General features: G+C 36.3%; 2 protein-coding genes across 9 annotated transcripts in view; one reads left to right on the top strand and one right to left on the bottom strand.

Annotated features, from left to right (window-relative positions):
* The window catches only part of LOC128998077 (nose resistant to fluoxetine protein 6-like), a 62,579-nt gene extending 42,222 nt beyond the window's left edge, over nucleotides 1–20,357 (top strand). Inside the window, exons 2-13 of the mRNA XM_054424064.1 lie at nucleotides 722–868; nucleotides 1,716–1,948; nucleotides 3,078–3,289; nucleotides 5,193–5,272; nucleotides 6,070–6,263; nucleotides 6,634–6,794; nucleotides 7,807–7,975; nucleotides 9,192–9,385; nucleotides 11,477–11,606; nucleotides 14,745–14,934; nucleotides 16,622–16,764; nucleotides 19,860–20,357. Coding sequence (XP_054280039.1) covers nucleotides 722–868; nucleotides 1,716–1,948; nucleotides 3,078–3,289; nucleotides 5,193–5,272; nucleotides 6,070–6,263; nucleotides 6,634–6,794; nucleotides 7,807–7,975; nucleotides 9,192–9,385; nucleotides 11,477–11,606; nucleotides 14,745–14,934; nucleotides 16,622–16,764; nucleotides 19,860–20,006 — 2,000 coding nt within the window. The 3' untranslated portion in view covers nucleotides 20,007–20,357. The remainder of the gene's footprint in view (nucleotides 1–721; nucleotides 869–1,715; nucleotides 1,949–3,077; nucleotides 3,290–5,192; nucleotides 5,273–6,069; nucleotides 6,264–6,633; nucleotides 6,795–7,806; nucleotides 7,976–9,191; nucleotides 9,386–11,476; nucleotides 11,607–14,744; nucleotides 14,935–16,621; nucleotides 16,765–19,859) is intronic.
* A 2,822-nt stretch (nucleotides 20,358–23,179) lies between these two features.
* Nucleotides 23,180–27,598, bottom strand: part of LOC128998075 (probable nuclear hormone receptor HR3) — a 123,594-nt gene continuing 119,175 nt past the window's right edge. For all 8 annotated transcript variants that reach the window (XM_054424061.1, XM_054424060.1, XM_054424058.1 and 5 more), the window contains one exon: nucleotides 23,180–26,670. The gene's annotated coding sequence lies outside the window, so the exon portion shown is untranslated. The remainder of the gene's footprint in view (nucleotides 26,671–27,598) is intronic.

The following is a 27,598-nucleotide window of genomic DNA, read 5'->3' as shown; positions in this document are numbered from 1 at the left end:
TTAAACTATTAAATCCTGTACGAGAAAAAATCAACCCAATGATAATCATTAATAGATAATTGAATTAATAATAATGTAAATTAAAGATGTCTACGAAATTTAAGAACCGGTTTGATAACACATATTCCTCTAGAGGTAGAGGAAACTTTTAGTGCCAGAGGTCAATTGTTTATTATAATTATTTATTATTTTGTTAGTTGATTTGCTATCAAGTTACACTTTATGTATATATATATATATATATATGTTAGACATCTCGTCATAACTATAGTAACTATGTAAAAATGAATTACAACATGTGTTCTATCTCGAACCATTTACCCTTATGTCTGTGTGTATGTGTTATTTACAAACTCATTCATACCTTACTCCTTGATAAATTGAGCATTGAAATTCGGCTAAAATATATCTTTCTAGCCACTAATTTTATACAAAATATGAAAAAAACCTTTGAACCTTTGCAAAATTGCAGCTTTTAAAAATATATAAGCCGTATTATAAAAAACTTCAATTTTACAAAAAATTAAGGATACATAAAGTTTATGCAAATTTCAACGATATCTTATAAGCTTAATTGGGACAAACATTAACTGACAATTTTTTTCTTGCCATACCTACAGTTTTCTCCATTTAAAATATATTTAAAAGGAGTTTTAACGATTTAACTATAATTATTTGTGTATTATTTTGACTAATCTCCAGAATGTTGTTTGTGATGTAGGCAGAGAAGTCCCATGGAAGTTGTCGTCCATGTTGCTGTCAATGGTCCCCCCCTTCGCCCCCATCCACAGCAATAACACGCTCTGTAGGGAACACAGCAAGACCTATCTACAGCAACTGGATAACTTCGAAATGTGGGCTCTGAAAAGTAAGTACAACGGTAGTTTTTCAACTGATGTCTTAACATTCTGTGGAATTGCAAAGCAGCTTTTTAGCTTACTGTGCATCCCCGATCAGTAATGAACCCCGAAAGTTTCCTCACATTCTTCCTTGGCCATCCCCATGGTCTTGTCTCCTCAAGCTATCTAAAGGGATCACCCAACAAAGGTTGGCATTTAAACAACATGTGGAAAGGGTTGAGTGTATGGTACTTAGAATCCATTTGGATTGTGGCCAGCAGCAGTTCATTCCAGAGAGGTATCTCTTTTTTTCTGTGACTGGAGCCACAGAGAAGTAAGGTACAGAGGAATCACTCAATAGTACACCTAAGTGGTGTCCAGCACTAGTCCCTGGTGGCTAGGGCAAAGTCCAACACTCATTAAGGTTGAGATAAATTAATATGAATCTCTTGTTTAGGTAAAAATAATAAATGAAAAGATTTAGAATCAAACAAAATTAATTGTATATCTACTTTAAACATGCTATGCAATGCAGGGAGTCAAAATAGTTTCAAAATTATATATTGACATAGTATCATACAGTTCCAAACAACAGGGGTCATGAACAATGTTTTTAACAACAGGGTGATTAGATGGAGGAGTCATAATACATGCGTAGTAGTTTAACATTGCAAATACAGGTAGGAAAACTAAAAGGGTAATATTATATGATTAATAGTCAAAATCTTAATCTTATATGTAAACTATCAAATCTTAATCTTCGAGAGTGACCATGTCTCCAAGTGGCCAGTATTTTCACCACTGCATCCTCTCGAAGACAAAGGTTTGACAGATAGGATAAGAAAACTTTCTCTAATCCACTTTTGACATTTTTAGTGTTTGACGCAAACGCCAAACTACCTTCAGGGCTCCTAAACGGCAACATAAACCAACTTGGGGACTTTGACCAGTGCTTGAGGTCGCAGCAGCCAGGAGGGGTGATCAGAGGGCAATACTGCCTGGCGTACATTGAGGTGAAGCTGCGGCCAGGGATGTCCCAGGGAGGGATGGTGTCTGTGCTGCATAATCTCGTACACTCCCACAACGCTTTCCGCAGCAATCTAGAAGATGTATGTAAACTTAAGTGTAGAAAATTAGAGCAAGCACTGTTTTTACATCACAGTTACTTTTAGGTCTGACAAAAACCTAGTTTTTTCTTAAAGTATTTTCATAACAGCAGCAAATTTTTGTAGAGGGGCAAACCAGTATCTTGTTCCAGAGGAAAAGAACAAAAACAATTTTTATAAACATTTAAATATATGTTTGGGCTCTCCAAAAACCAGAATTATTTTTCAGAAACGTTTGATTATTGAAACGTTACATGGCGAAGCCGGTGAAGCTGGTGGACGACTGGGGCGCTTGGATAGATGGTCTCAAACAGGTGGGGGTTAATGACACTATCTGTGGTTGGTTGGATTTAAGGGTTATGAATTGTCAACCTTGGTAGCAATTTATTGAATGAAATAAATATGGTGCATCACTGTTGCCAATCTACATATCTAAATTTAAAACATTATATTATCCATCTATGCACTTCATACAATTAGGGTTTTCTCTGTTACATCCCTTTTTCAGCCGTCCTACTTATTTTTACAATTGAGGTGTCATTGTAAAGCTCATGCATGATCAAGCAGAGTGACAATGGTAAATAAAAAAAATGTTTCTCTTAGGGCTTTGCCCCCTACCGCTTTATTTTTTTTTTTAGTTTGCTTTAAAAGATTCAGTGATGCTGACTAACAATATAACAATTACAACAATTTAAATGTGAATTTAAATCAGAACAGCTGATCTTTCAGTTCATTGTTAAATATCTGTCAAATTGTAAACAGTTCATGAAAATCAGTTTCAAGTACGATACTTTTATAGCCATAACCTGGTTGAGGTAGGTAAATCTTCATGTTTTAGATATAAATGCAACAAATTTAATTTATTGTAAATTAGTAGTTTTATCCAACTAATATCAGTCTCAAACAAACATAATTTTTGAAAAGTGAAAGGGTACCGTATTGCATTATTTCTTTTGCCTCAGAATCAAACCCTATGACAACATGCAATTTTTGCACTGGTTCCCTCGTATTTATTTATTATAAGCTTGCTTTGTTCCTAAACAGTGAATCTGTCTATGCTTGTAATTTGGCTTGCGTAAAAAAACACACCGTATATCTAAGGCCTCTAATCTTGATCATTCTTTGTATGTAGCCTGGTCATCGAGTTCCAAGGTTCTCTTCAGTCAACTGGGCAGTCTGCGTACCTGCCTCGTGCCCTCCCGAGGAAGTGGAACAAGCTCTCGCCTCAACTGTGGACCACTTCCTGTCGTCTCCCGAGCTAATCATCAGGGTGCGTGTGGACCCCTCCATGTGTCAGGTCCAAAGTGACTCCATCATCCCTCCTCCAGCATCACTCATGGCCATGTATGACTATGTTTCATTGCAAGCTATTTATACTCATATACGTAGAAATGGATTTTGCTAAGACAAAGCTTCTCGAGCGGAGACTCTTTGATATAAATTTCTAACCTTTTGATCTGAAAACAACATACTGTGGCAAAATTCGGATCATCTCCCCCGGGCGTGTGGATATCATTGTCGTCTTCCCGGTCGTGTAGACATCATAATCATATCCCCCTATCACAGAAAAATTTGACAATTTTCCGCGTCGAATCAATTTAATCAATTCAGACATGTCATATTGCCTCCCACGGTCACGGCAAAATATTAAATGAATATTCCCCGTGAAACGGAAACATCACGATTGGGGCAAAATTCGGATCATCTCCCACGGCCAAGCAGACATTCACCCTCATCGTCTCCGGTGGTCACAAAAATGTTATGGTCATATTCCGCGATCGTGGCAAAATTCTGATCATCTCCTGCGGTCGTGTGGTCATTATCGTTGTCTTCCGCGATCGCAGCAAAAATCGGATCAACTCCTGCGATCGAGTAGACATCATTGTCGTCTTTGCGGCCGTGAAGACATCATCGCCTTTTTGCACGATCGTGGCAAAAGCGGTAATTTTCTGATTGCACGATTTTCTCAAAAGTGTCTGGTATCAGTATCGGAGTCGACTTTTGATGATCGATTCTCAACAGCGATAAGTTACCAATGTCCAATGTGTGTATCGGTGGTATCGAGAATTGGTATCAAGAAACAACACATCACTAATATAAAAAAAATTCCTGGGGGGGGGGCCTGGCCCCCTTGTGTCGGGAAACGGAGCGAGTGCCATTCTATTCTTTGCCGTGGGGATTATTAACTGTCAAAACCGTCAGATAGGTTAAGTGCCGTTTGACTCCCCAGAGCGTAAGAGTGATTCAGGGGAGGGGGTATTAGTGGAAGGTGGAAGGGGATGTAGTGGGCAGGATGTAAAGGAGACCGGGTACAATTTCTTAACTGTGCTACCCTAATATCGATTGAAAATTAATATCGATTCGATCAGTAAACCTTCATTCAATTTTTTCATAATCAGCTAATTTGGTTAGGTTATAACAGTTTCATTTTATCCTTAAAACAAATTTTGCTCATCCCCCCCCCCTCACGGGTCTACCTTTCCACTCCCATTCCGGGCGCACCGTGGAACCGGTACCTGGTCACTGATACCTATACCTGGCCGGCACTCGCCTCGCCAAGCCTCAGGCTGTAAAATGACCCTTGTCAAAGTGTTTAGACAAACGGCACTTGGACCTGCACTCCCTTGTGCCCTCCCTGGATACACCACTGCCTCAGGGCCTGGGAACAGCCTTCCCATTTTGCTTTTTCCAATTGTCCTATTTTGATCCTTTATGCTAGTAGGTTCTAAGACGATAGTGAGTGTTTCCACACTGGACATTTCACAATTGCTGCTCAGGGCATGCATATTTTTCATCTGATAATTTTATAATATAAAATCCAAATTTGGATAAAATATCCACAATAACAAAAAAATAATAACATCATATTTCTTATCATAGTGTTTGAATAAAACCTATTTTTGAATAATACTTGTAATAACGTGTGAGTTGATTATCCAACTGTACGTCGTGTTATAAAATCCTTTTTTCTTATTCTCACATTAATGCATTTGTATATTTTAAATTTTTACATGATAACATATCTTTATTCTGAAACAAAGAACATAACAGTAGGCTAGCTAAAAACCCTGAGGGTGACGAAACCTTTGAAAGAAAAGAAGAGTTGCCAGGAGATTTAGGATTAGTTTGGGACAAAATGAGTTCCAATCTCGAAGATCTTGTGTTGTGTTGAATGGTTAAATGGAGAGCTCTGCAGATGAAAAAAACCTGGATTAAACACTAACATCAGAATGTTGATTGTTGACAGAGGGTTTTTCCTGGGTATCATGGGAGTGATAGTTACAGCCACCATCACTGACTACCTCATCCAAGACAAGCGACACGTCAGTGAGTATTCCATATTCCACATCAATTGAGACTCAACAAATTCAAAACCTAAACTGAAAAGAACAGCCTTATAATTAATTGTTTGGACTAAATTTTCAAAATGTAAAATGCCTAGTATGACATAACTTGTGGTTGTGCATTGGGGCTTTTAAAATATTTATTTGTAAAAGGAACGTTTTTAGAATATTGGTCTTCAAAAGATGAAGACGATATTGAAAGAGAGACAGGGTTATATGGCCAGTAGTGTTGGCCCAAGTTAAAGATACATACAGAAATCCATCCTTGGGTAGAGTTACAATTTAACTGTAAGGGGTTCATTACAGGATATATTAACATAAATGTATATGCGAATTACAAATACTACCTAAAAAGAAGGAAAGAATACACAACTAACAAGAAAAGAGTTCCAGGTAGTTGAAAGCACAAAAAAGTCCACGACATAATAAACTTGATATATTGCTCCTACAAGAGGCTACTTCAGAATAAAGAAAAGGACAGATTCTACATTCTACTTCTTTCTTCTGAAGAGGTCCTTTGTAGGGAACTCCTTTCTTACATTCGTTAGTTCTGTTTCCATTCCTTCTTCCTGTATTCCTAAACCAAGTGCTTTTTAAAATTCAAATACTAATTTTAATAAAAATTAACATATCTTAAGAAAGGTGGAAAAAGGTTCCTTGGAACAAACTGCCTTGTTGACTAAGATATCTTTTGATCGGGCTTTTTCATTTAAAATGTTTTTGCCAAAAAATTTAAGTATTTTTACTAGTCCCTGTTTACCAAGACAATATTGGTTCCAGCACGCGCCATGGAGGTTCTCCTAGCGTTCTCACTACTGTCCAACAGTCGTAAGCTGCTCTCCCTCTCTGAATCCCCAGAAGACATCCACTGTGTTCACGGGATCAGAGCCTTGAACGCCTTCATGCTCCTCATGTCCCACAAATCCATGGCTCTCTTCTTCAACCCCTTTGTGAATCGAACAGCCATGGCTGAGGTACTTTTTTGAATATAAAAATTCTAGGTAAGACAAGTCCTTACAGTTTAAAAGATCTTCACATATTGTATGAGATTTGGTAAATTGGGGGTGCTATACTTTGGGACTGGAAGATTTTCTGATCACCAGTGATTTTATCACCTTAAGAAAAGTTGTTAGACAGTATAATGACTTATGATGGGATCCAGGTACAAGTTTATCTAAAAGAAGACATAAAATATACTAGAGAGGCTCGATTTACCAAACTTAACTACTGTAACCCTAGAAGGTTATAATACTATGGTAATTACTAAATAACCATTGAAACATATTAAATTAATAATATTTCTGTTTCTCCATTAACAATCTCTACCAAAATGATTGGTTTCAGGTTCTGGGCAAACCTTGGACAGTTATTGCTCGGGCTGCCAGTCTTTACACAGACCCTTTCATCATGATCAGTGGTCTTCTCACCACTTACAGTCTTCTTAGACATCTTGCCCGCAAACGATCCATTGATGTGCGCAAGGAGTACCTCTCTCGATTGCTTCGGTAATGTCTTTCTCAGAGCTGGCCTTAGGCACATGTAAAAGGTGCACAGGGCCCCGCACCTTGGAGGGCCCTGCTATTGGTAAAAAATACAACAGAACATTGTAAAAACTCCTTGAATTTAAACCAATTTTGAAAACAGGGTGGAGTATAATATAATTTATGCATTGCAATTTTTTATACTTAGTATTGTTGGGATATTACTTCATTGGTAGTCAGGGGCCCCGCTCTGAATGTTTGCACTTGGCCCCGCTCCACCTCAGGTATTACTACTATAGTCATGGATAGGTTTGCACCTGTATTCACATTTTGTACTGCTAACTGTGTTGATTTTGAAAGTGCTCAATCATTTACCAAAAATTAAATCATCAGCGATCCATAATGTTTCATGAGGGGTAAAAGCCCCCAGACCACCTATAAAATCCCAATGATAAAGCTGGGTCCCGCAACACCAGGTTCATAAAGATTGGACCCCCCCTAGGTATCTTTCTCATTACGTGGCATCCCTAGGTTAGTTTGATTTGTTATCGAATTGAGTGCACTTTTAAAAACTAGTTTCAATTGATGAATCAACTTGGTTAAACATCTAGAGTCATTAAATGAGATGCAAAATATAAATAAGAAAAAATAATGCTTGATCACTTATAGTGTTAATATTATCATACCATTATATTGGGACGGTTACTCAGTGCATATTTTAACTTGAATATGAGTGTACAATGGTGTGAAATTCCTTTTGTACATTACAGACTAATACCAGCCATTAAATAGCCAGGACAATTCATTAAAATTTCAATAATAAAGGTCAGCTGGGAAAAGTTTTGTACGTCCATGAAAGATACTGACTTTTCTCAGGATCGAACCAGCTACATTCTTATAACTATGAGCACTATCAAATCTATGCAGCTAAATAAAATTAAAAAAACGCTGTTTGTTTGTAGGTTCCCTGTTTCTGATAAGACCAAGTAACAGTTTCATTTGGTTTGTTGAAAATATGGTTTACAAATGTTTACAGTCTGGTCCCTACCCTTGGAGCCCTCATCTTGTTCTGCACATTTGTGATGCCAATCCTCGGTTCTGGACCTCAATGGAATTTGGTGGTCCGTCATCACGCTGAGGTTTGCAAGACCACGTGGTGGCGCAACCTCTTATTTATCCATAACTACTTCGGATTCAAAAACATGGTGAGTGTGGAAGCCCACAAAATGATGTTATCATACAGAAACCGCTTCGGTGATAAACCAATCTATGGTTTAATGTCTAATAACAAAGGAAAAAACCTTTGAGCTCTCTTGCCTTTTCCAGATGACACAATGATTCAACAATTCTAGAAACTACAGCTTTCTCTAGTTAACCTTTTTGTAAACTAAGGAAACCAGATAATCAGTTGATATTTCTTGACTGACTAGTCAATTCAATTTATTTCTCAGTACTTTTAGACAGTAAACAACAATACTCAAGAGAGAAATATAAATTTAAATAAATTATATGCCGATGGTTTTGACTTTTGGATGGAATACAGTCATGGAGTTTTATTGTTGAGTGCTTGAAATGGTGTACACTTTATTAGAGTAACATTAATGTTACTCATTTCATTTGATAAAATCTGTCCAAATTTACTTGATTTTCCACTGAACCATTGAAACGTACCCACCACATTGGTATTGTAAGAAAACATAGGTGTTCATCTATGTAGACACTCTGTTACTCATTTCTGTTCATTCTCACTGGACACAAAGTTGTTTACTATATCTCCATTGCTGGTGTGGCTACTTTGGAGATGGCCCCCACCAGGGATTACTCTCTCTCACTCTCTCTCTCTAATTTCTGTTTGCAGTGTTTGACACATACACACCACATTGGTATAGACACACAGTTGTTTGCTATATCTCCATTGCTGGTGTGGCTACAGTGGAGATGGCCCCCGCCAGGGATTACTCTCTCTCACTCTATCTCTCTAATCTCTGTTTGCAGTGTTTGACACATACACACCACATTGGTATAGACACACAGTTGTTTGCTATATCTCCATTGCTGGTGTGGCTACTGTGGAGATGGCCCCCGCCAGGGCTTACTCTCTCTCACTCTATCTCTCTAATCTCTGTTTTGTTTGCAGTGTTTGACACATACACACCACATTGGTATAGACACACAGTTGTTTGCTATATCTCCATTGCTGGTGTGGCTACTGTGGAGATGGCCCCCGCCAGGGCTTACTCTCTCTCACTCTATCTCTCTAATCTCTGTTTTGTTTGCAGTGTTTGACACATACACACCACATTGGTATAGACACACAGTTGTTTGCTATATCTCCATTGCTGGTGTGGCTACTGTGGAGATGGCCCCCGCCAGGGCTTACTCTCTCTCACTCTATCTCTCTAATCTCTGTTTTGTTTGCAGTGTTTGACACATACACACCACATTGGTATAGACACACAGTTGTTTGCTATATCTCCATTGCTGGTGTGGCTACTGTGGAGATGGCCCCGCCAGGGATTACTCTCCCTTTTCCTTCTTGGCTCAATATCCACAATGCTGCGCTTCTACACCAGCTACATCCGCCATCTCAATCTCTTTGTTTATTTTGGTAATCCGTAAGTATTAACTAGAATTCTATTTCTTACTACGAGGGCTATCCAGAAAGTAGATTACGTTTTTGTCTTTATCCGCTAGGGGCGGGGCTAGCGCGACAATCTTGGTATCAGTTCGTTATGTAGCTCAGTCAGCATCTAACCATGCTAGTAAGAGGTTGCTGCATAGACCGTTGAGTTGCCGTGACAGTTTTAAATGTCTGTGCTAATTGAAAATGCCGCGATCTGTGAAGTGCGTCAGTTATAAGGTTTTTTACTGCAAAAAACTGTAAACCGATAGAAATCTATCGGTGACTTTGTGAAGTGTATGGGGAAAACAATATTACTGAAGGTGGAGTGCGACAGTGGGTCATCAAATTTAAAAATGGCCGACCTAACGTTCACGATGAAGAGCGAAGTGGAAGACCCAGCATTGTGACTGCTGAACTTGTCGAAAAAGTCGGCGCCGAAGTTCGTAAAACTCGAAAATTCACAATAACGGAACTCTCTATGGGTTTTCCACAAATTTTGTGAAGTTTGTTGCACGAGATCATAACCGAAAAGCTTGGTTACCACAAGTTTTGTGTAAGATGGGTGCCGAAAATCTTGACAGACAGTCACAAAAATCAACGAATGGCTGTAGCACTAACGTTTCTGGACACTTACGATAAAGATGGTGACTCACTACTCGATCGCATCATTACTGGTGACGAAACATGGGTCAAACATGTGAACTGCTAGACGAAATTGCAGTCAATGCAGTGGGGGTACACAGATTCCCCCAACCCAAGAAATGCATGCAAACGATGTCGGCAAGGAAGGTGATGGCGACTGTTTTTTGGGAGGGAAGGTATAATTTGAAAGAGGCACTACAATAAACTCTCAAAGGTATTGCCAAACCCTGCAAAACCTTAGAAGAGCGATACAAAACAAGCGCACGGGAAAGTTAAGCTCAAAGATCCTGTTGATTCACGAAAACGCCCGGCCCCACACGGCAAATGCCACTCGCGAAGTTCTTGAATCTTTTAAGTGGGAGTTGTTTCCTCATCCGCTGTACAGCCCGACCTGGCACCGAGTGACTTTCACTTATTCCCAGCAATGAAGAAGAGGCTGGCTATGCAGCGTTTTGATGACGACGCACATAGCTACAAAAAGAGGTAACTAAGTGGTTGAAGACGCAGGCGGCTAATTTCTACGACAAGGGAATTTCTAAGCTTGTTCATCGCTACGACAAGTGCCTTAATTTGAAAGGTGATTACTGATTATGTTGGAAATTAGGGTTTAAGTGTGGCTTTCAATTGTATATAATAAAATATTTTTCCAAGACTTTGTTTATCCTTAATTCCAAAACGTAATCTACTTTCTGGATAGCCCTCGTATTAACATTACCCTATTAGAAATTTTCAGTTTGTACTTCAGTGATTTTGATTTTTTTTTTAATACAGCAATAATCTATATTCTAAGAAAGATAATGTTATATACATTAAACTGTAATATCTTTCAAATTTTGCCTGGAACGTTTATGAAAATTGCCCATAAAACTATAGTGTTTAATTTACACAAATTACTTGCAGTGCTAAAGGCTGTTTCAATTTTTCCTATTAGTTGGATTACTATATTTTGGCGAGTAATAAAAGCTATTTGATATTTTGGTCACAACAGTTCAGTGTTTTATGACCAGTAGGTATGTTTAATGGATGAAAACCCACAGTCTCATTGGGTAAATAATCCATATCTCGGTTAATCCACAGAGTATTAAATTAATGTAAAACGATGAAACTTAAGAGACAAAGGAAAAGCTAGTTTCCTCTTCTACATTAGCACCTCAAAAGTCTAAGATCTAAGAAGGTAATCAAAATTTATTAAACTTAATGACAAAACTTAGACATTTCATACATGTTTTTATTATTATAATTGTATTGTTATTGTTGCTGGTATTTTTTTCAAATTTTATTTTTCAATTATCCTTGTACTTGTCAAACAAACTATTTCCATTAACACAGAAGTTATGAGCATAATTAACTACCTCAGTTATGTTATAGCTACTATACTTGATTTTGCCTTAAATTTGTCTCACGCAGATACTTCTAAATGGTGGTTTCTCATCTTTTGCAGCGTATCACAGATGTTTGATACAGCCGATTATTCATACATTCTTCCAAGTCATCGTTTTACAGTTTACGCCATGGGAGTCAGCTTGGGTTATGGACTATGGCATTGGGGAACTGACTTCAAACTTAAAACTGTGAGTAATTTCTCAAATTTGGAATGGATAAAAAACAAAAGTCAGTTTTGGAAAAGTAAAGGGTGTCCCAATAAGAACGCCGGATTTGAAACGTTAACAAACCATATATTTTCACGCTAAATTTACAATATGATACATGAATCTTAAAGTATAGTATCTCCGATTAGTAATGGTATATTATGTCTTGTAAGTGCCCACCTGCTGCTTGCTGACAAGCCCGACATCTCTTGACAAAGTTTTCCATAACTTTTTCACACACTTCCTGTTGAATTCCATTAATCGCACGAATAATTTCCTCCTTCAGGTCTTGGATTGTTTGAGGATTATTGGCGAAAACAAGCGACTTTAAATATCCCCAAAGAAAGTAGTCACACGGTGTTAAATCGCACGATCTTGCTGGCCAGTTCCGATCACCATGTTTCGAAATTACACGTCCTGGGAATCGTTCGTGCAACAAATTAATTGAATCTCTAGAAGTATGGCATGTTGCGCCGTCCTGTTGAAACCACATGTTTTCCAGGTCCATCTCCTCAAGCTCAGGCCAGAGAAACTCTCGTATCATTTCCCTGTAACGTTCACCATTTACAGTCAAAGCATTTTCATCCTCGTTTTCAAAGAAGTATGGACCAATGACTCCATTTGACCAAAACCCACACCAAACTGTAACACGCGGAGGATATAACGGGTTTTCTGCAATGAGGCGAGGATTTTCAGTTCCCCAAATTCTACAGTTTTGCTTATTTACATAACCGCTTAGATGAAAGTGTGCTTCATCACTGAACAGCAAAGTTTTTGAAAACGCGTCATTTTCATCTTGATTGCCCACCACCCAGTTTACAAATTCAAGCCGTTTTACGGGATCTCTTGGCTTGATTTCTTGTGTTAGTTGAATTTTGTAAGGGAACATGTGAAGGTCTTTTACCAAAATTCTTTGTACTGTGCTCCGAGCTAGGCCTAACTGCTGACTTCACCGACGAATCGATTTTCTTGCGTCGTCCTCTACACTATCATGTACAGCCTCAATATTTTCAAGGGAGCGTCCTGACCGACTGCGCACTGGTCTTTTAATGTCCAAAACTGAGCCAGATTCTTCGAACTTAGAAATCAATCTTCGGACAGATGACTCATTTGGTGCATTGTCCCGGCCGAAAATAATGCGCAGCTTCCGCACCGTTTCAGCGAAACATTCCCCGTACTTGTAGTGCACTTTAACCATAACCACGCGTTGATCCGTCGTGTAGCGATTCATGACTACAAATGGGACCTAATACTGATAACATCGCTGATAGTTAGGGAATTCCTATTGAAATACAGATAAGGATAAGACGCTCCTGAAATCCGGCGTTCTTATTGGGACACCCTTTAGGTTTTAAAACTTAGTATTGAAATGTTCCACCATCTCAGCAAGGTATGTTAACAACACTTTGGAAAACAGTAATCTAAAAGTTAAAAAAAAATTTTGAAAACTTTTTTAAAAAGTTTACAATCTGTTGCGAACTGGTCAGGCTCGCGAGCCTTGAAAGGGATTTTTCAGGAAATTTTACCGGGATCCGTATTCGCAAAAGGCCCACCTGCCACACCCCTATCATAACAATATTTATATATGAATATTACCATACATTTTGTATGAAGAAAATTTGTTAAAACCAGTTAGATCGCTAGGACAAGTAGTTCACAACAGCTAAACTGACAATACTTGACGAATCGATAGAAATTCTCTACTAACCTAAGTCAAAAATGATCTGCAGTCATGCGGGTTGCATCTACTGCCCTCAAGGCCTGAGTGAAGGCGCTATAATAGGCCAGTATTTAGAATCGATGTGGCCCACGGTGGGTCAAACGAGAAAGGCTATGATGATTCAACTGATTGAACTCGACCATTTATTTTACGATCAAATCGGTGAATAAACCTAAGAGGCTGGAACGCTAGCTAGTAAACAATTCTTTCACTCATACTATTAGGGAACTGTGGACCAGATTTGTTTACTTCGAGTCACGTAAAAAAATTTTAACTTAGGGTCCCAAATCAGGTCTTTCAAAATTTGGTTTGCTTTGGAAAGTATTGATTTTTAATAGAAAATATAGATTTTCCAGCCCAGCCGAGCCTGGCCTACAAGATTGAGAGATCTAGCTCAATGTCTGAAATTCGAGCTCAAGTCAGCTTTTACGACTGCGATAATATTGCGACCTCAGAACGCGTCTGCGAGGATAACGCGATTGAAAGATTAACACTTTTGCCGCAATCGCGAATGATGACAAGAACATACCCTTCAGATGACGATGTCTCCGCGGCGGCGGGAGATGTTCAGCGTTATATTTTTGCCCCAATTGCGGGGGACGCTAATGACGTCCACACGACCGTAAGAGACGTTCAGGATTTTGCTGCCATAGTGGAAGACAATATTGATGTTTCCGTGACCGTGCGAATATCAATATTTTGACGCTATCGCATCAGACGATGATGATATTTCTTTTTCGGGGGATATATTAAAAATGTTGCCGCTTTTGCAAAAACAGATGTTTCTGTCACAGCAGGAGATGTTAAGGTCTTTAGCCACGATCGGGGGAGACAAAGATATTGTCTACACGACCGCAGGAGATGACCTGGATTTGGTTACAATCACAGTAGACGTTGATATTTCCATGACCACATAAAGTATTCATGATTTTTCTGCGATCATGGCAGATAATGCTGACGCCTCAGTGTCTCGGCAGATGCCGTGCTAAACCCAAGTGTAAGCTTATGAGGAAATAGCTGTGATAATGTTTTTAAAGATTATTGGGAGATGGGGGCCTGGTGGACAAACTTGCAGGGGGGCCCGAGGGTTGCTATCGCCGCCACTGTTTACAACACACGAGTAAGAACATAATATAGATCCTTGTTTGTCTATGTTTCTCACGTCACCATTTTATTTGAGTGCTTTTATTTTTTAATAGAGAGTTAGAGGCCTATTTTAAATATTGAATTTGTACACCCTCTCTAGTCTTAGTAAATGGGAGCGAGCTAGTCTAGTGGCAGAACATGTGGCTTCAAAGACCGAGGTAAAGAAATACAGTTGATATGTTCCTATATTTTATAGTACGGCATTATTCCCTCATAAAAATCTAAATTTTATTTTAATAACCATATTTTTACAGAGCCAATTGACCCTGGGATGGTTTATTGCAATCTGCATGCTCTACCAATCGATCGTAAGCCCCGCAAAGATGGGAGACCGTAACTACGTATACAACAGACTTGACGCAGCCAATTACGCAGCATTCGCTCCAATCACATGGTGTCTGTTCTTTGGTTGGATAATATTCACATCACACACCGGAAATGGAGGTATTCTCTTGGGAATGTATGAGGGCGGTTTTTTAAGTAAGCGTCAATTTTGTGTATTAATCCATAGTTTACGTTCACGCCGCAATGAGGCTCATCACCATTTACTGGCAACATTTGTGAACAGAATGACACAAATTTCAGCTCTGTAGCTGTCATGTATCCTTCGCTGTTTGATTTTACAACTTTTTAAACAATTAAATCTCCCGCCGTGTCCGAGGTAAGGTCAGTGATACGGTTTTTTATTACATATAGCGTATCTGATGCCAACATTCATGACCAGATGCAAAGATAACAAGGAAAGTGCAAAAATAGGCAAGGGAGTTTAAAAATGGCTGTGAAAATGCTCATTTCAGTAGGAATTGTGGTTGGGTGCCCAGACTTATCAAAGAAGACCACTAAGAAAAATGGATTTCAGGGCCATTTTTACCCTCCGTAACTCATTTCCGCACTTTATCCTCACTCATTGCAATAGAGAAATACTTCTTCAGACATTTGTTGATGAATGTCAGCTTTGGATACGTTTCTTTTAATCAAAAATGTATCACTGACCTTACCTTTTTTGATTTGAGATTTGCCAGTAAATGATGATGAGCTTCGTTACGTTGTACAAGTGAACTACGGATTTATACACAAAACTGGCCCTTACTTAAAAAACCACCCTCGTATATATAGAAGGATGCCTAGCTACAGTAGACTCCCTCTTATCCAGATTACTCGGGGCCGAGACCATTCCGGATAACGCTTTTTCCAGTTAAACTGAAGTCCCCTACAACTCCTTAAATAAGAACGTCTAATGCATTGTATAAACCAATGATGATTATTTCATAAAAATAGTAAAACTAGACACTTCGGGATGATTACTGTAAACACAAAACACCAGATTATGTCAAGACTTTGTCCCTTTAAAATCTACCGTACCACCAACTTCTTCTTGTTCCAGTCTGGTTGAACCTCACCGTTTGGTCAGCAAATAAAAAATTGTCTGGTGAAAGAGGTGTCTCTTCTGCCGAGTGTAGTCCGGTTTAAAGGTATCTGGGTAAGAGGGAGTCTACTGTATTTGGTTAGCCCTTGTATTTAGTTTCACCGTGTTTTTCATTGGCCCAAATAAATGAATATTAATGCAGTATATCAATAGTTTGTTTTATAGGTTGAAAAAGAATGTCATATCCAATGGAGATTACAAATCTCGGTATCTTGGTAGATCTGAATTGTGACAAGTAAAAAGGTCATCCTTCATTTATAACCTTTCAAAACTTTAAAAATATCTTCTTCCCTCCTGCTGTCAGCTGCTCAGTTATATATTTTTATTTACAAGAGCTCTTTGTAAAGAAAGATTTAAATCACTTAACCACTTTGAATGTCACAAGGATGGTAAATTTTGCATACTTTGCACAAAATGTTTGGGATCTTTACAGCATAATTTTAAAATTTTGGGACAGTTGATAATTTTTTTAACAACAGGTGAAAATTAACTATGAAAATTTTTGTCAACAAGAATTTCAAAGCTAGGAACTTACACTTAGTTGTCATCTAAACAGACAAATAAATACAAAATAAAGGATTTAGAAAACCTTTGTAATAATGAGACGAGGTTTTGATTACACAAAGTTCTGGTTCGTCTCTATTTTATAAAATACTAAAAAGTTTTGATGTGTTAGGATTTTATTGTTTTTTTTTCATGTTTCAGGGTTCCTATCAAGAGTCCTTTCATGGAAAGGTTTCCAAGTGTTTACTAGGATTTCCTATTCCTTTTACTTGACACAGTTTCCAGTGTTTTTCTTCAACGTTGGTCAGACACGTACACCAGAATATTACTCTATTACTTCTCTGGTAATATCTTTATAAAATTATTTTAATGCTATATTTAATCATAATACTGTATATAAAAATAAAACTATTTAAAATTACTATTCATCCACATTTGGTTGGCCTATGTTTAAGTGATTTCTGAGACAGTACAAGTAGTGTGATTCATTTTTTTATAGTTGTCTTTCTGTGACCCTTTATTATTTTGCTTCTGATCATCTAATCGTTCTCAAGTTTTAACCAGGGTTTATTTTGTAAAAGATTTGTTAAGGTTTAGTTAATGCCCCTCAGGTAGCAGTACAAATCTTACTGTTACAATTGAAATAAAATAACTGATCATATTAGCCAAGCCAATAACCATAACTTAAGTAAAGGAGTCTAACGACCTCATTAGACTGAAACTCAACAAAAGATATTATAGTACATTTTTGATAGAGCTAGGGGACTAGTGATATCTGGGGTCTGTTTCATAAAACCCATGTAATACAGGGACTTTTAAATTAAATTTACAATCCTGTAAAATTATGTTTCATAAAAATACTTTTGGTCTTGTAAAATCACCTGTAATATTTACCTGCATTTTTTGTTCCTGTATTCTAACTCACAGCCAAGGGCGTACCCAGGATAAAAACTAGGGGGGGCAAGAGTGTACTTGAAACTTGATACAGGGGTCGCTGGGGGCCTGGAGGGTATGGAATACCCTTCACTCTGAGGGCGGGTCCGGGGGGGTTCTCCCCTGGGAAAATGTTAAAAACAATATGCTGATATTAGCGTTTTTCACGCTATTTTGAGACATTAATATAACAAACCTAGCTCGATAATCCAGCCTTTATAAAGTGGCTTTATGTCCATCAATGGGGTCAGGTCAGGTTGCTTAGCTTTACAATAACTTGTATTTTGTGTCCATCTAACTTTTTACATCCATTTAACTTATAACACCCGAAATGTATGGTAAACTATTTTGAAGAATGCCTGATGACTTATGCCGTAAGAGCAATTTTGTTCGTTAAGCCTACATTATTGTTGAAGGCAAATTAAATAGTTATTTGTGCAACTAGTGAGCAAAGGGAGCAATTGGCTCACTCGAGAGAAATACTTACTCACGAGCCGTAGGCGAGTGAGGAATGGTTTCTCGAGTGAGGCAATTGCACTTTGCACTCGAGTTGCACATTATATTTTTCCTACAGTTACCATAAAATAAATGAATTGGTAAAGAAACGTGACATATTTTTACACAGAAGTGAACTTTTAATATGACATTTAATGATACAACAGTACAACAGCTGACCAGCTGATTTACAGCCAGTGCTGCCAACGTATTTCGCGCGCATACGATCTTGTCTGCACGCTCACTATTTCGTGCCTTCACGTTGCAAATCTGGAATGAGACAAAGTAATTAGAGTGAGACAATGTTAACATTGTCTCACTGATGAGCGAATTGGCCACTCTGCTTTCTCAAATCAGTGAGAGAACATGTACATTGTTAGGTAACTGTAGGAAAACAAAATAATGTCACAAAAAATAGGTTTATGTCAATTCATTATACTACACATAATACTAACATTTTTCTTGGATCTAAATTTGTTGTACCTTATCCTGGCTTCTAGGGGGAGGGGGGGCATGCCCCTCTCTGGGTACGCCCATGCTCACAGCTGAAACTGGTATTTTTTAATATAGCTTTGTACTATGTATGGTTGTCATAGGAATTTTTATGTACTGCCTTTGATTGTGTGTGAGTTGTTATAAAAATCAGTTATGGGTAGGTGTCTAAAATTTACAGGTACAGCAAACAGTATAACAGTATAATAGATTGTAGGAATTTCGAATAGTGTTATTGGACTTTTACTGAAATATTTCTATAAACAAGTCATATTTAATTTCTATTCAAGTACCATTACAGTACAACGAGGACTTGGGTTTGCTGCTGCATGAAAGGAGAAAAGTGTTTTTATATATTAATAGTATAGGATGAAATAAAAATTTTATCAAAATATAGCATGACCAAGCACTGAAATTTATAATATGCCGTTTTTCAGTAATTGTAAAACAATATTTACTACCTATACAAAACTGTTTGTCTTTTTAAGCTTTACACTATAGCTTCAATAAAAATTGGCAATTTCCATGTATTATAGGTAAAACTTTGAAAACCCCCAATTTTTGAAAAAAGTTTAAAACTTTAACTTATAACCCCGTTTCCATGACCCAATCTTGCTGGTCGCGAACTAAATCACATTTATTCCTCTTTTAAAATTAATTCCAAATCGGGGTACATAAAAATCGGTCCAAAATTAATTTATGTTGTAGGCTATGTAATTTTTTAATGACTTAATATAATTCTTTCCTTAAAATTTCTTGGCCTCTGAATCATAACAATATCGTTCTCTTCACTAGAACTACTAGATTTATCCATTGTGTGTTATCTTACTACGTAATTTCACTTTTCAATGTATCACTACTTTGCTACTTGTATAACTTTTATGGTGGTTTAGAGAATGCTAAAATATTCACCAATTTACAGGTCCTGTATTACAGTAGTTGGACACTAAACTGAACATGTCCTGTATTATTTACATGTAATTGACTTCTTGATCAGCATTGTACGTGTTATTAAATTTAAGGAAAGTAAATAAAAGAAACGTCTTATAACACTTAAAACATATATTTATACTTATACTGCTACTCACAAGACGGTAAATATACAAAATAGATGGTAAGTGGTGGTCGATTTCAATTGGACACTCCAATCATCATCAGACCCAATTGGCAAATGACATTAATTGACGTCATTTGCCAATTGGGTCTGATGATGATTGGAGTGTCGAATCGAAATCGATCACCACTTATCATCTATTTTGTATATTTACCGTCTTGTGAGTAGCAGTATAAGTATAAATATATGTTTTAAGTGTTATAAGACGTTTCTTTTATTTACTTTCCGTAAATTTACTTGTAATACAGGAGAATCATATGTAAATTATTTTAAAGGAAAAACTCTTTATAAAAAATAAACCTGTAACATTTATGAAACAGGCCCCTATGGTTTGCTTGTTAATAAGACAAATATATGGAAAATCAAATTCTGCATCATAGTAATTTACTTGTATCGTTGTTTCAGGTTAATTTGAAAGAGGTCTTGGTTATCTTAATATCATCAGCTCTTCTGACACTCACGTTTGAAATGCCATTTATCAACATAAAGTCAATTTTCTTCAAGAGGAATTCATCGCCAAGAATACAAAGTGATGCAAAAAAGGCTGACTAGGAAGACTGAAGAAGTCTTCACTCAAAAGTTAGCTTACAATCCAGAAGGAGGCAATGCATTGTAGTTATCCAGATCTCAACTAAGAGACAAGTTATATACTGATATTAGATTAGACATAATGAAGACGAATTATTAGATTGTTGCAAAGTGCTCATAGAATGTGAACTATTGTTCTTTTAGAGTAGCTTTTCTATGTTAGATAAGTGTTAACATACTTAGAATTAATGGCAGTGATATATATATGAAGACGCAATTATGTTTCATATCAAAGTAGTATTCAGAACTAGCAGTAGATGAAAAAAATTCTATTGCTCAGTTCATATACATTACGCAATCAGATACGGCAAAAACGTTTTATAATAATAAAACCTGTACAAAAATTACCACTAACAATCTCAAGGCACTACTCTTTACTTTATTTTATTAAATACAGTACATAATGCAAAGCCTTATCCTCAAATCTTCAAAAAACACTTTTAATTGTAGAAAAATGGCTTAAATAACAATATGAGTGGACACAGGTAAAAATGAGGCACTAGAACACTCCCTAATCGAACACCTCGATTAGCCAAGGATCGTTCTGTTTGAGGCCTATCATTGTTCGTGTGGAGATTGCCAATCAGAGAGCATGTCACCACCGTGTAAATGCTGAGGAAAAGCTCAGTGGACAGTAGAAAGCGGCAGAAAGCCTACAGTGAATCTTGCCAACGCTATAGTGACTACTTGCTCTCTATATGATTGGGTGATCTAACTTGGCTGTATGAGTAAAATAACAACTGTTTCTCGAGGGGCACACACTGTTTCGTTATATTTACATTTAAAAATTGCTAAAGCCGTGTTAAACATACTCGAGAAGTAACGAATTGTCAAACTCTTTACTCGGTCGTGAAAAGTGGGATTTGTAAGGGAATTAAGATCCTTTTGGGTGGTCATAACAGTCGTAATTACTACAAGAAGAAACTAAAAAGTAGTGGTGTGAACCTGCATTTAGAGGTTTATTGTGATTGGATATATAAAATGTACTTTGAGGCAGTTTATTCTTTAATTCATAACATGTCTTATTTCACAGGATAGTCAGAATAATACTTGGCTCTTCTATCTAACTTTAAGGATTTGAATGTATGAAATGTGATTTAGATTAACTATAAATTAAACTATGTATAATTTATTCGAGTTTAATTCAATAAGCCCTGCTAATAAGCTATTTGTTGTTTAAAATGCAGTCAGTTTTTGATATCAGTTACAAGTACCCTCATCCAAGTATAGTATACAGAGTGATACATACAAATGAACAAATAGGTTTCACTTTCAATATATCATAAGGTAAAATTTATAAGGTCAAATTTGCTTTTCTGTATTTCTGTAGATGTAATAAATTAATGTAATACGTATGGCTGCACCTATTTCAAGTCAAGGGCCACTGAAGAACATTTTAGGAGATAGGCTAAAGCACATTTTTTAAGAGTAAGTAAGCTCACATTAACGCACCTTCAAAACAGGTTGCCTAAGAGCCTTATTATGCGCGGCCATAATTTGGTTGAGCAGTATCAATATTTCAAATACAAAACCAATCACCTTTAAAACAAGCTTTTTAATTTTTTTCTAGCATTTGCCGCTTTTGAGAAAAAGTTAATTTACAAAAGTTACAACAAAAACTTTATGGATAGCGTAAAAATTCTGAAACTACACAAATTAATTCATTATATATGTGTCTATATTGTATTAAAGTTTGATAAAGTTCTGACGTTTAGTTTACATTGTGCGAATTTTCAAAGTCATAAGATGGTTTTTGATACTCTAAAAATAGAGAGTTTTTACCTTCCGACTGTCATAAAAAAACAAGCTAAAAATTTTGTTTTCAAAGGAAATACGTAGAATAGAACAACGAAAATTTATATATACTATGTGTTTTTCTAAGTTAGTTTGGTTACATTTCTGTAGAGCTCCAAACTCAAGTGTCTAAACTTTTTTCCCTGACAGTAAGTGTACTATGAAGTGTATTCTTTGTTCCTTACTTCTCTGTGGTTTGTATGATGGTGCATGCAGAAAAAGTGGTAGGTCAGAGGAGAATGCTGGTCACCTGGTTTCTTGCGGTGAGGAGCTCTCTGGGTAAGAAGAACAACTCTCGGCAATCTGGTAAGAGAGAGTCACCTTCCTCAGGGAAAACTGATCGGGATAGTTCGGGCTTTCATCAGGTGCCCGCACATTGAAGGTATCTAAACATATTATCAACTGACTGGGGTGCACAGTAATTTAGGCTAAAGAGCTTTGAGGCTTCTGCCTAACCCTTTTAAAGGGCACCGCCACTTCTTCCACCCACTTGGTCTCCATTCTCAGTCGTATCCAAATGACGCAGCACATAGCTGTAATCGTCAGACCGTAGTCCTGATGTTCCCATGCCCTAATGATACTAAAATACCGGTACCAATGTTTTTATATCAGTTCTCTCTACCAGTACTTCTCGTCAGTACGATGTGACGTCATATGGCCTGATCGAATAAACTAACCCCATTGGTAGTTCCATCACACCACCTTCCGTTCCCACTGCTACCACGATCACCCGACACTCTCTATACCTTCAGTCATCGTCCTACCTCACTGGCTCCCGCATACCAATGCGGTTTTTCTTAAAGTAAAAATGTGTTTATCATTTCGAGCACCTGATCCTACGAAGATCAACTTCAGGTTCTGATACATTTACACTTTTAAGCTAATTAAAGAACACTCAGTTCAGGTTGAAATAATGCTGGATTGAAATTGAGTTGAATCAATTGTGTAATTGGCAATTGGCCTTTTCATCGGTAAAAGTTGTCTTATAAATAAAGTCATATTTTATGTATAAAATTAAGCATGTAGACTAAAGTTTGGATACATTTTTGTAAAATTATATTCCAATTTCTTTTGTTCTATGGAAAGGGAGGTGATAGCCTAATATTGTGCCCTTGGTCTTCAAAGTCTAGCTACAAAATGTTGTAACAATAGCAACTGTACAAATGTTGAGTTTGATCCCAATGTTACCGTACCATAGCAGGATAAACTGTGAATCAAAACTATTTAGTAAATTGTATCCACGGAGATCTAAAAAATAAACAATACATTCCACCTTTTCCTAAATTAAACAACTCATGGATCTCATTGTTTACATTGGGGAAGGAATAAACACACAAATAGGGTGAAATAACATAATTGTACTTCTGAATGGACCCAATAAACATATTTATTGAACTTATATAACACATTCTTCTGTTAACAATCGATTTGAACCTGGGACAAAAACCAATTTTGTTTATGCAAAATATATACAAAAATATTTACAGAACATACATTTAAGAACTGAGCCAGATATTAATCTGATATAAAATTATAGTAGATATAAAGCTAAACCCAGTTTCTTCGATAAACTATGACAATCGTTCGTTACAAACTTCAAAAAACATTATCCAGAAACATTTTCTCAATGTACAATAAATTTTAACATATGATTCCAGCTCATATAAAAATAATAAATCCGACACGGTGGTGGGTGAATTATCAGCTCGTATTTATAGCACTACCAGTACAGAGCGTGATCACTGATCTAACATTCAAGATCGGTTAACAATACGATAGAGTAGGATAGTTTCAGAAGACATTGCCTGCACATAAGACACTTGCTAGGAGCTTGACCCCAGGCTATTGTCGCATCACATGGTTACGTTATATCACTCTCCAATATCAAACTCAACTCTTAACTCTACATCCTTCCAAAACAAAAATTTTCATTCAGTTCCACATCGCAAACAACGCACAAAAATATACTGTATTACCCATGAGATACAAATAATGAGTAACGGACAGTCGGAGCACTCTATACTCATCTGAAACTCTTTCTGTCAATAAAAATACTCACATGGCAGTGAAATGTAAGTACAAAAAGCGTAGTGTAAATATAAACAAAAAACATTACTCTATAATATTTATTTTACTACATACAAGAACCGCAGTTTGTTCGATATCTTTAGAAGCGGATGTGTATAAATAAGTCTACTTACACAACTCGTGTTGGAGTACAATTGAGAAGGAATGACATGAAACAGCATATAGCATTGAGTACAATTTTGTTACATTGACAGTAAAAATTTTAAATAGATGCATTGCACAATGTGATTATTAATAAATTTATAACACAGTGTAAAAACAATACTTGTATAGTAGTATACAGCTTTAAAAAGCTGAAACCAACAATTTCAGAGGCACCTGTTGTCTTATTCACATCACAATACGTCAATACACCAAGAGGTCACTTAATCCTATCTAACACACTATTTCTATCTATCAAACTTTTGTTGTAACAATTGAATCACCAGTAAATTTCCCAAAGCATTTCAACGGTCAGGCATTTGCGATACAATATTTTCCCTTTACGCAATAAACAAATAGTTCATAAAAAAAAAACAAAAACAACACTGATTTGAAATAGTTAACGTATAGATCATATTGCAATATATAACAACTAAAGTTGATTTCCGTTTAAGTTGGTTAAAATGAAAATAAGACAATGTTGAAAGAATGTTTTAAAATTCAAACAAATGGATTTTAATTGCATCTTAAGCATTTATTTCCTCACATAAATTGTTCTCTCCATAATAACATGCACAATTTGAACTGGAATTAACTATTAAAGTTTAATTTATCACTCTCCCATTCCAGAGGCAAACTCTAGTTAGTAAAAGATTGAAAAAGTATTCATATATAGTACTATTAACTGAATTTATTTTTTAATAAAAAAAGCAAAGTCCAACTTTAAATAACTGTGTCGGTGTTGAATTAGGGTTATATATCCAAAAGATATCTCTATATTTAAAAAGTGTTATATAAGGCATTTTATATACAGTCTTATGATTTCTGATATAATACAGCTTATACATACTATAAAGCTTAATTTTCATAACCAATGAATTGTTTTACTGTTTTAATTCATTTTTATTACTTTATTCACACTATCATAGAATATTTTGATTCTATTAAACTAAAAGTTGATAAAGTATAAGTCTATTAACTTAATAAAACCGACAATATTTTTCATTATTTTAAAATAAAGTTAACTAATTTAATAAAGGTTTGCTAACTAAATTTTATATTTATGTGAGGAAATGCAACTTATTCATTGCCTAGAGGTAATATATTTTTGTAATAATATTTCATCTTAAAAGTCTCGTATTCAGTCAGTGGTCAGGTTAAACAGTGAAAGTGAACATTTATCAATCATTACAGTATAAGTCAAGCTCCCACTCATACCAGAATACCACTGGTATTTACTACTAAGCAATGGCAGTCAGGCAAGGTCTCGTGAAACGCCAACTGTCCCTCTGTTTTGTAAGGATATATATACATAAAAAAATAAAAAAGTTCTCTTATGTTTAGTATTTATCACATCATACGGCACTATTATCAAAAGAATTTCTGCCAAGCACTTATACAGACGGATTCACACACAACTAACCCGTCCCAATAAAAAATTATCTCTTAAGTAATTTACTAACTAGTTTACATTAGATATATTTTTTATGTTCGATGAAAATTAGAATAAAACTTAAAAGGATTACAAATTTCAACAGAATTTTTGTCTCAATGACTCAAAATATAAATGTACCAACTCAAAAAGGCCTGAGGACCAAAATATTTAAAGTTAAAACAATGGGCCGATGTAGATAAAAAGTAATGTAAGTGCCTTAGAGGCAAAATCCCTCCGATTACTCACCCGACATTAATTATTAAAACACAACGAGTTTAAAAGGTATCATTTAAAAAATCGAATGAATAATTATTTTCAAAATCCGTGTCGATATCAAACTATTCTAGATGATCTGAACTGTTTGTAGTGGGAGACACTAATGAGCTGAGGTAATACTTCGAACCAGTTTAACAAATGTAACAACATCACAGATATTTCCAAATATACCCACCTATCATACGCGCACACGCGTATCCAACAACAACTGCGAGAACACTTTTGTTCGGTTTCCGTTAAATACCAAAATATCAACAATAGTATATCTCAACAAACAAAGTTCGATAGGTAAATATATCGTAACAATCATTAAACTTTCTTTTCAAATAAGGTAATATTTACAAAATTATAAAACAAGACACCCAGCGACCGAACACTCGGAAGAACGTTCCCGCGAGTTTTGATTCACCGGAAATCACCAAACTGCCTCCTCGCCTTGTCGGTGCAAAAATCATAAAATAACAACATTCAATAAACTATACTGGAAGGAAAATTAGCTCAGCTCTGTCCCTAGTTATAACAGAACTATATACTAATATTTTACAAAATGTCTAGTTTAGCTATCACATAACCTTAAAGGGTTTGTGATTCCTAGTTTCTCTTGTTTTTAAAACAAGATGTGTTAGTAAGAACCCATTCCCGACATCCATTCAAATATTACTACAATAAGAATAACGATTAAATTATAGCTAATATAAAAAACTTAATTTTAGCGTTGTCATGGTGTTTAAAAACACTCGTTGCACTGCTTTTTAAGTCATTGAATAACATTTTCTGTCGTCCAGTCTATTAACACACATCTAATGCTGTTGATAAACACAGTCCAGTGCTTGCAGGATCAGTTGGGAATGACTGCTAAGCATGCTGCTCATCATCTGACTATCGATGATACACCTGCAAAGATACAAACACTTAACTTTAACATCTCTATTCTAACAATTGTTTCAGCAAAGTATGAGAGATGTTCCTATTAAGGTCTCCATCAAGCTACCTTTGTGGCTAAGTGAGCTATTTAAAATCTGAGACCAAGGTCCTGTTCCTTACTTGATCCACTGTTACTCTAGTTGGTTCTAACTGCTATGACACGAATAGTGTTCAAAATAGTAATAAAAAATAGTCTTAAAGAAAGATAATTATACTCCCACAAGTATAATGTCCTGTTATTACCAGTTGATGGACATGAATGGACTGAATGGTGTAAAGTGTTTGGACAAAGAAAATGTGCATAAGGGGTGGAGGGAGTACAGTTGGATTTTTTTTTAGCTAGACACGGTTTAGGTGTGGTGGAATATCTTTGAAGGTGAACCTATTTGGCTGAAGTGCGATCATGACTTGTTCATACGTGTCAAATTTTGAAGTTAAATCAAAACAAACAAACACTGGAATGTTGTCAATTAGGCATTTAGGGTATTAGGCCATGTTGTATTACTTACGAATGAATGCTCATTTAAGATAAAATGAATTAATTTAGTATATTTCATTGTTTAATTTATTTTAAAACATTCAGTATTTAGGCTACTGCATTTTATCAACCATACTCGAATCTTGCTTCCTTGGCCTGTCGTATAACGTTATCATGTTTGTACGGTGCATTAATCTGATTGCATTAATGAATTATCAGCAATACTATTAGCTGTTAATTATAGTTAAAATTGGTCAAAACGTTACTCTAAAGAGGTTTATCTCGTCATCTCGAGAGTATTTAATTCTGGTCCCTAACTTGAAACCCAAAAGGCGGGTCTATATTTATGTGTTAAGAGATTTCCAAACAAAACGTCCTAATCACAACAACCACATTATTCTATTAATACAGTGTGTAAAT

Source organism: Macrosteles quadrilineatus, unplaced genomic scaffold (genome assembly GCF_028750875.1).
Source record: "Macrosteles quadrilineatus isolate MER2022 unplaced genomic scaffold, UCM_ALF_1.0 Scaffold_7__1_contigs__length_78375512, whole genome shotgun sequence".
Taxonomy (NCBI): domain Eukaryota; kingdom Metazoa; phylum Arthropoda; class Insecta; order Hemiptera; family Cicadellidae; genus Macrosteles; species Macrosteles quadrilineatus.
Note: the sequence above shows the minus strand (reverse complement) of the source record. Positions and strands in the feature narration are given on the sequence as shown.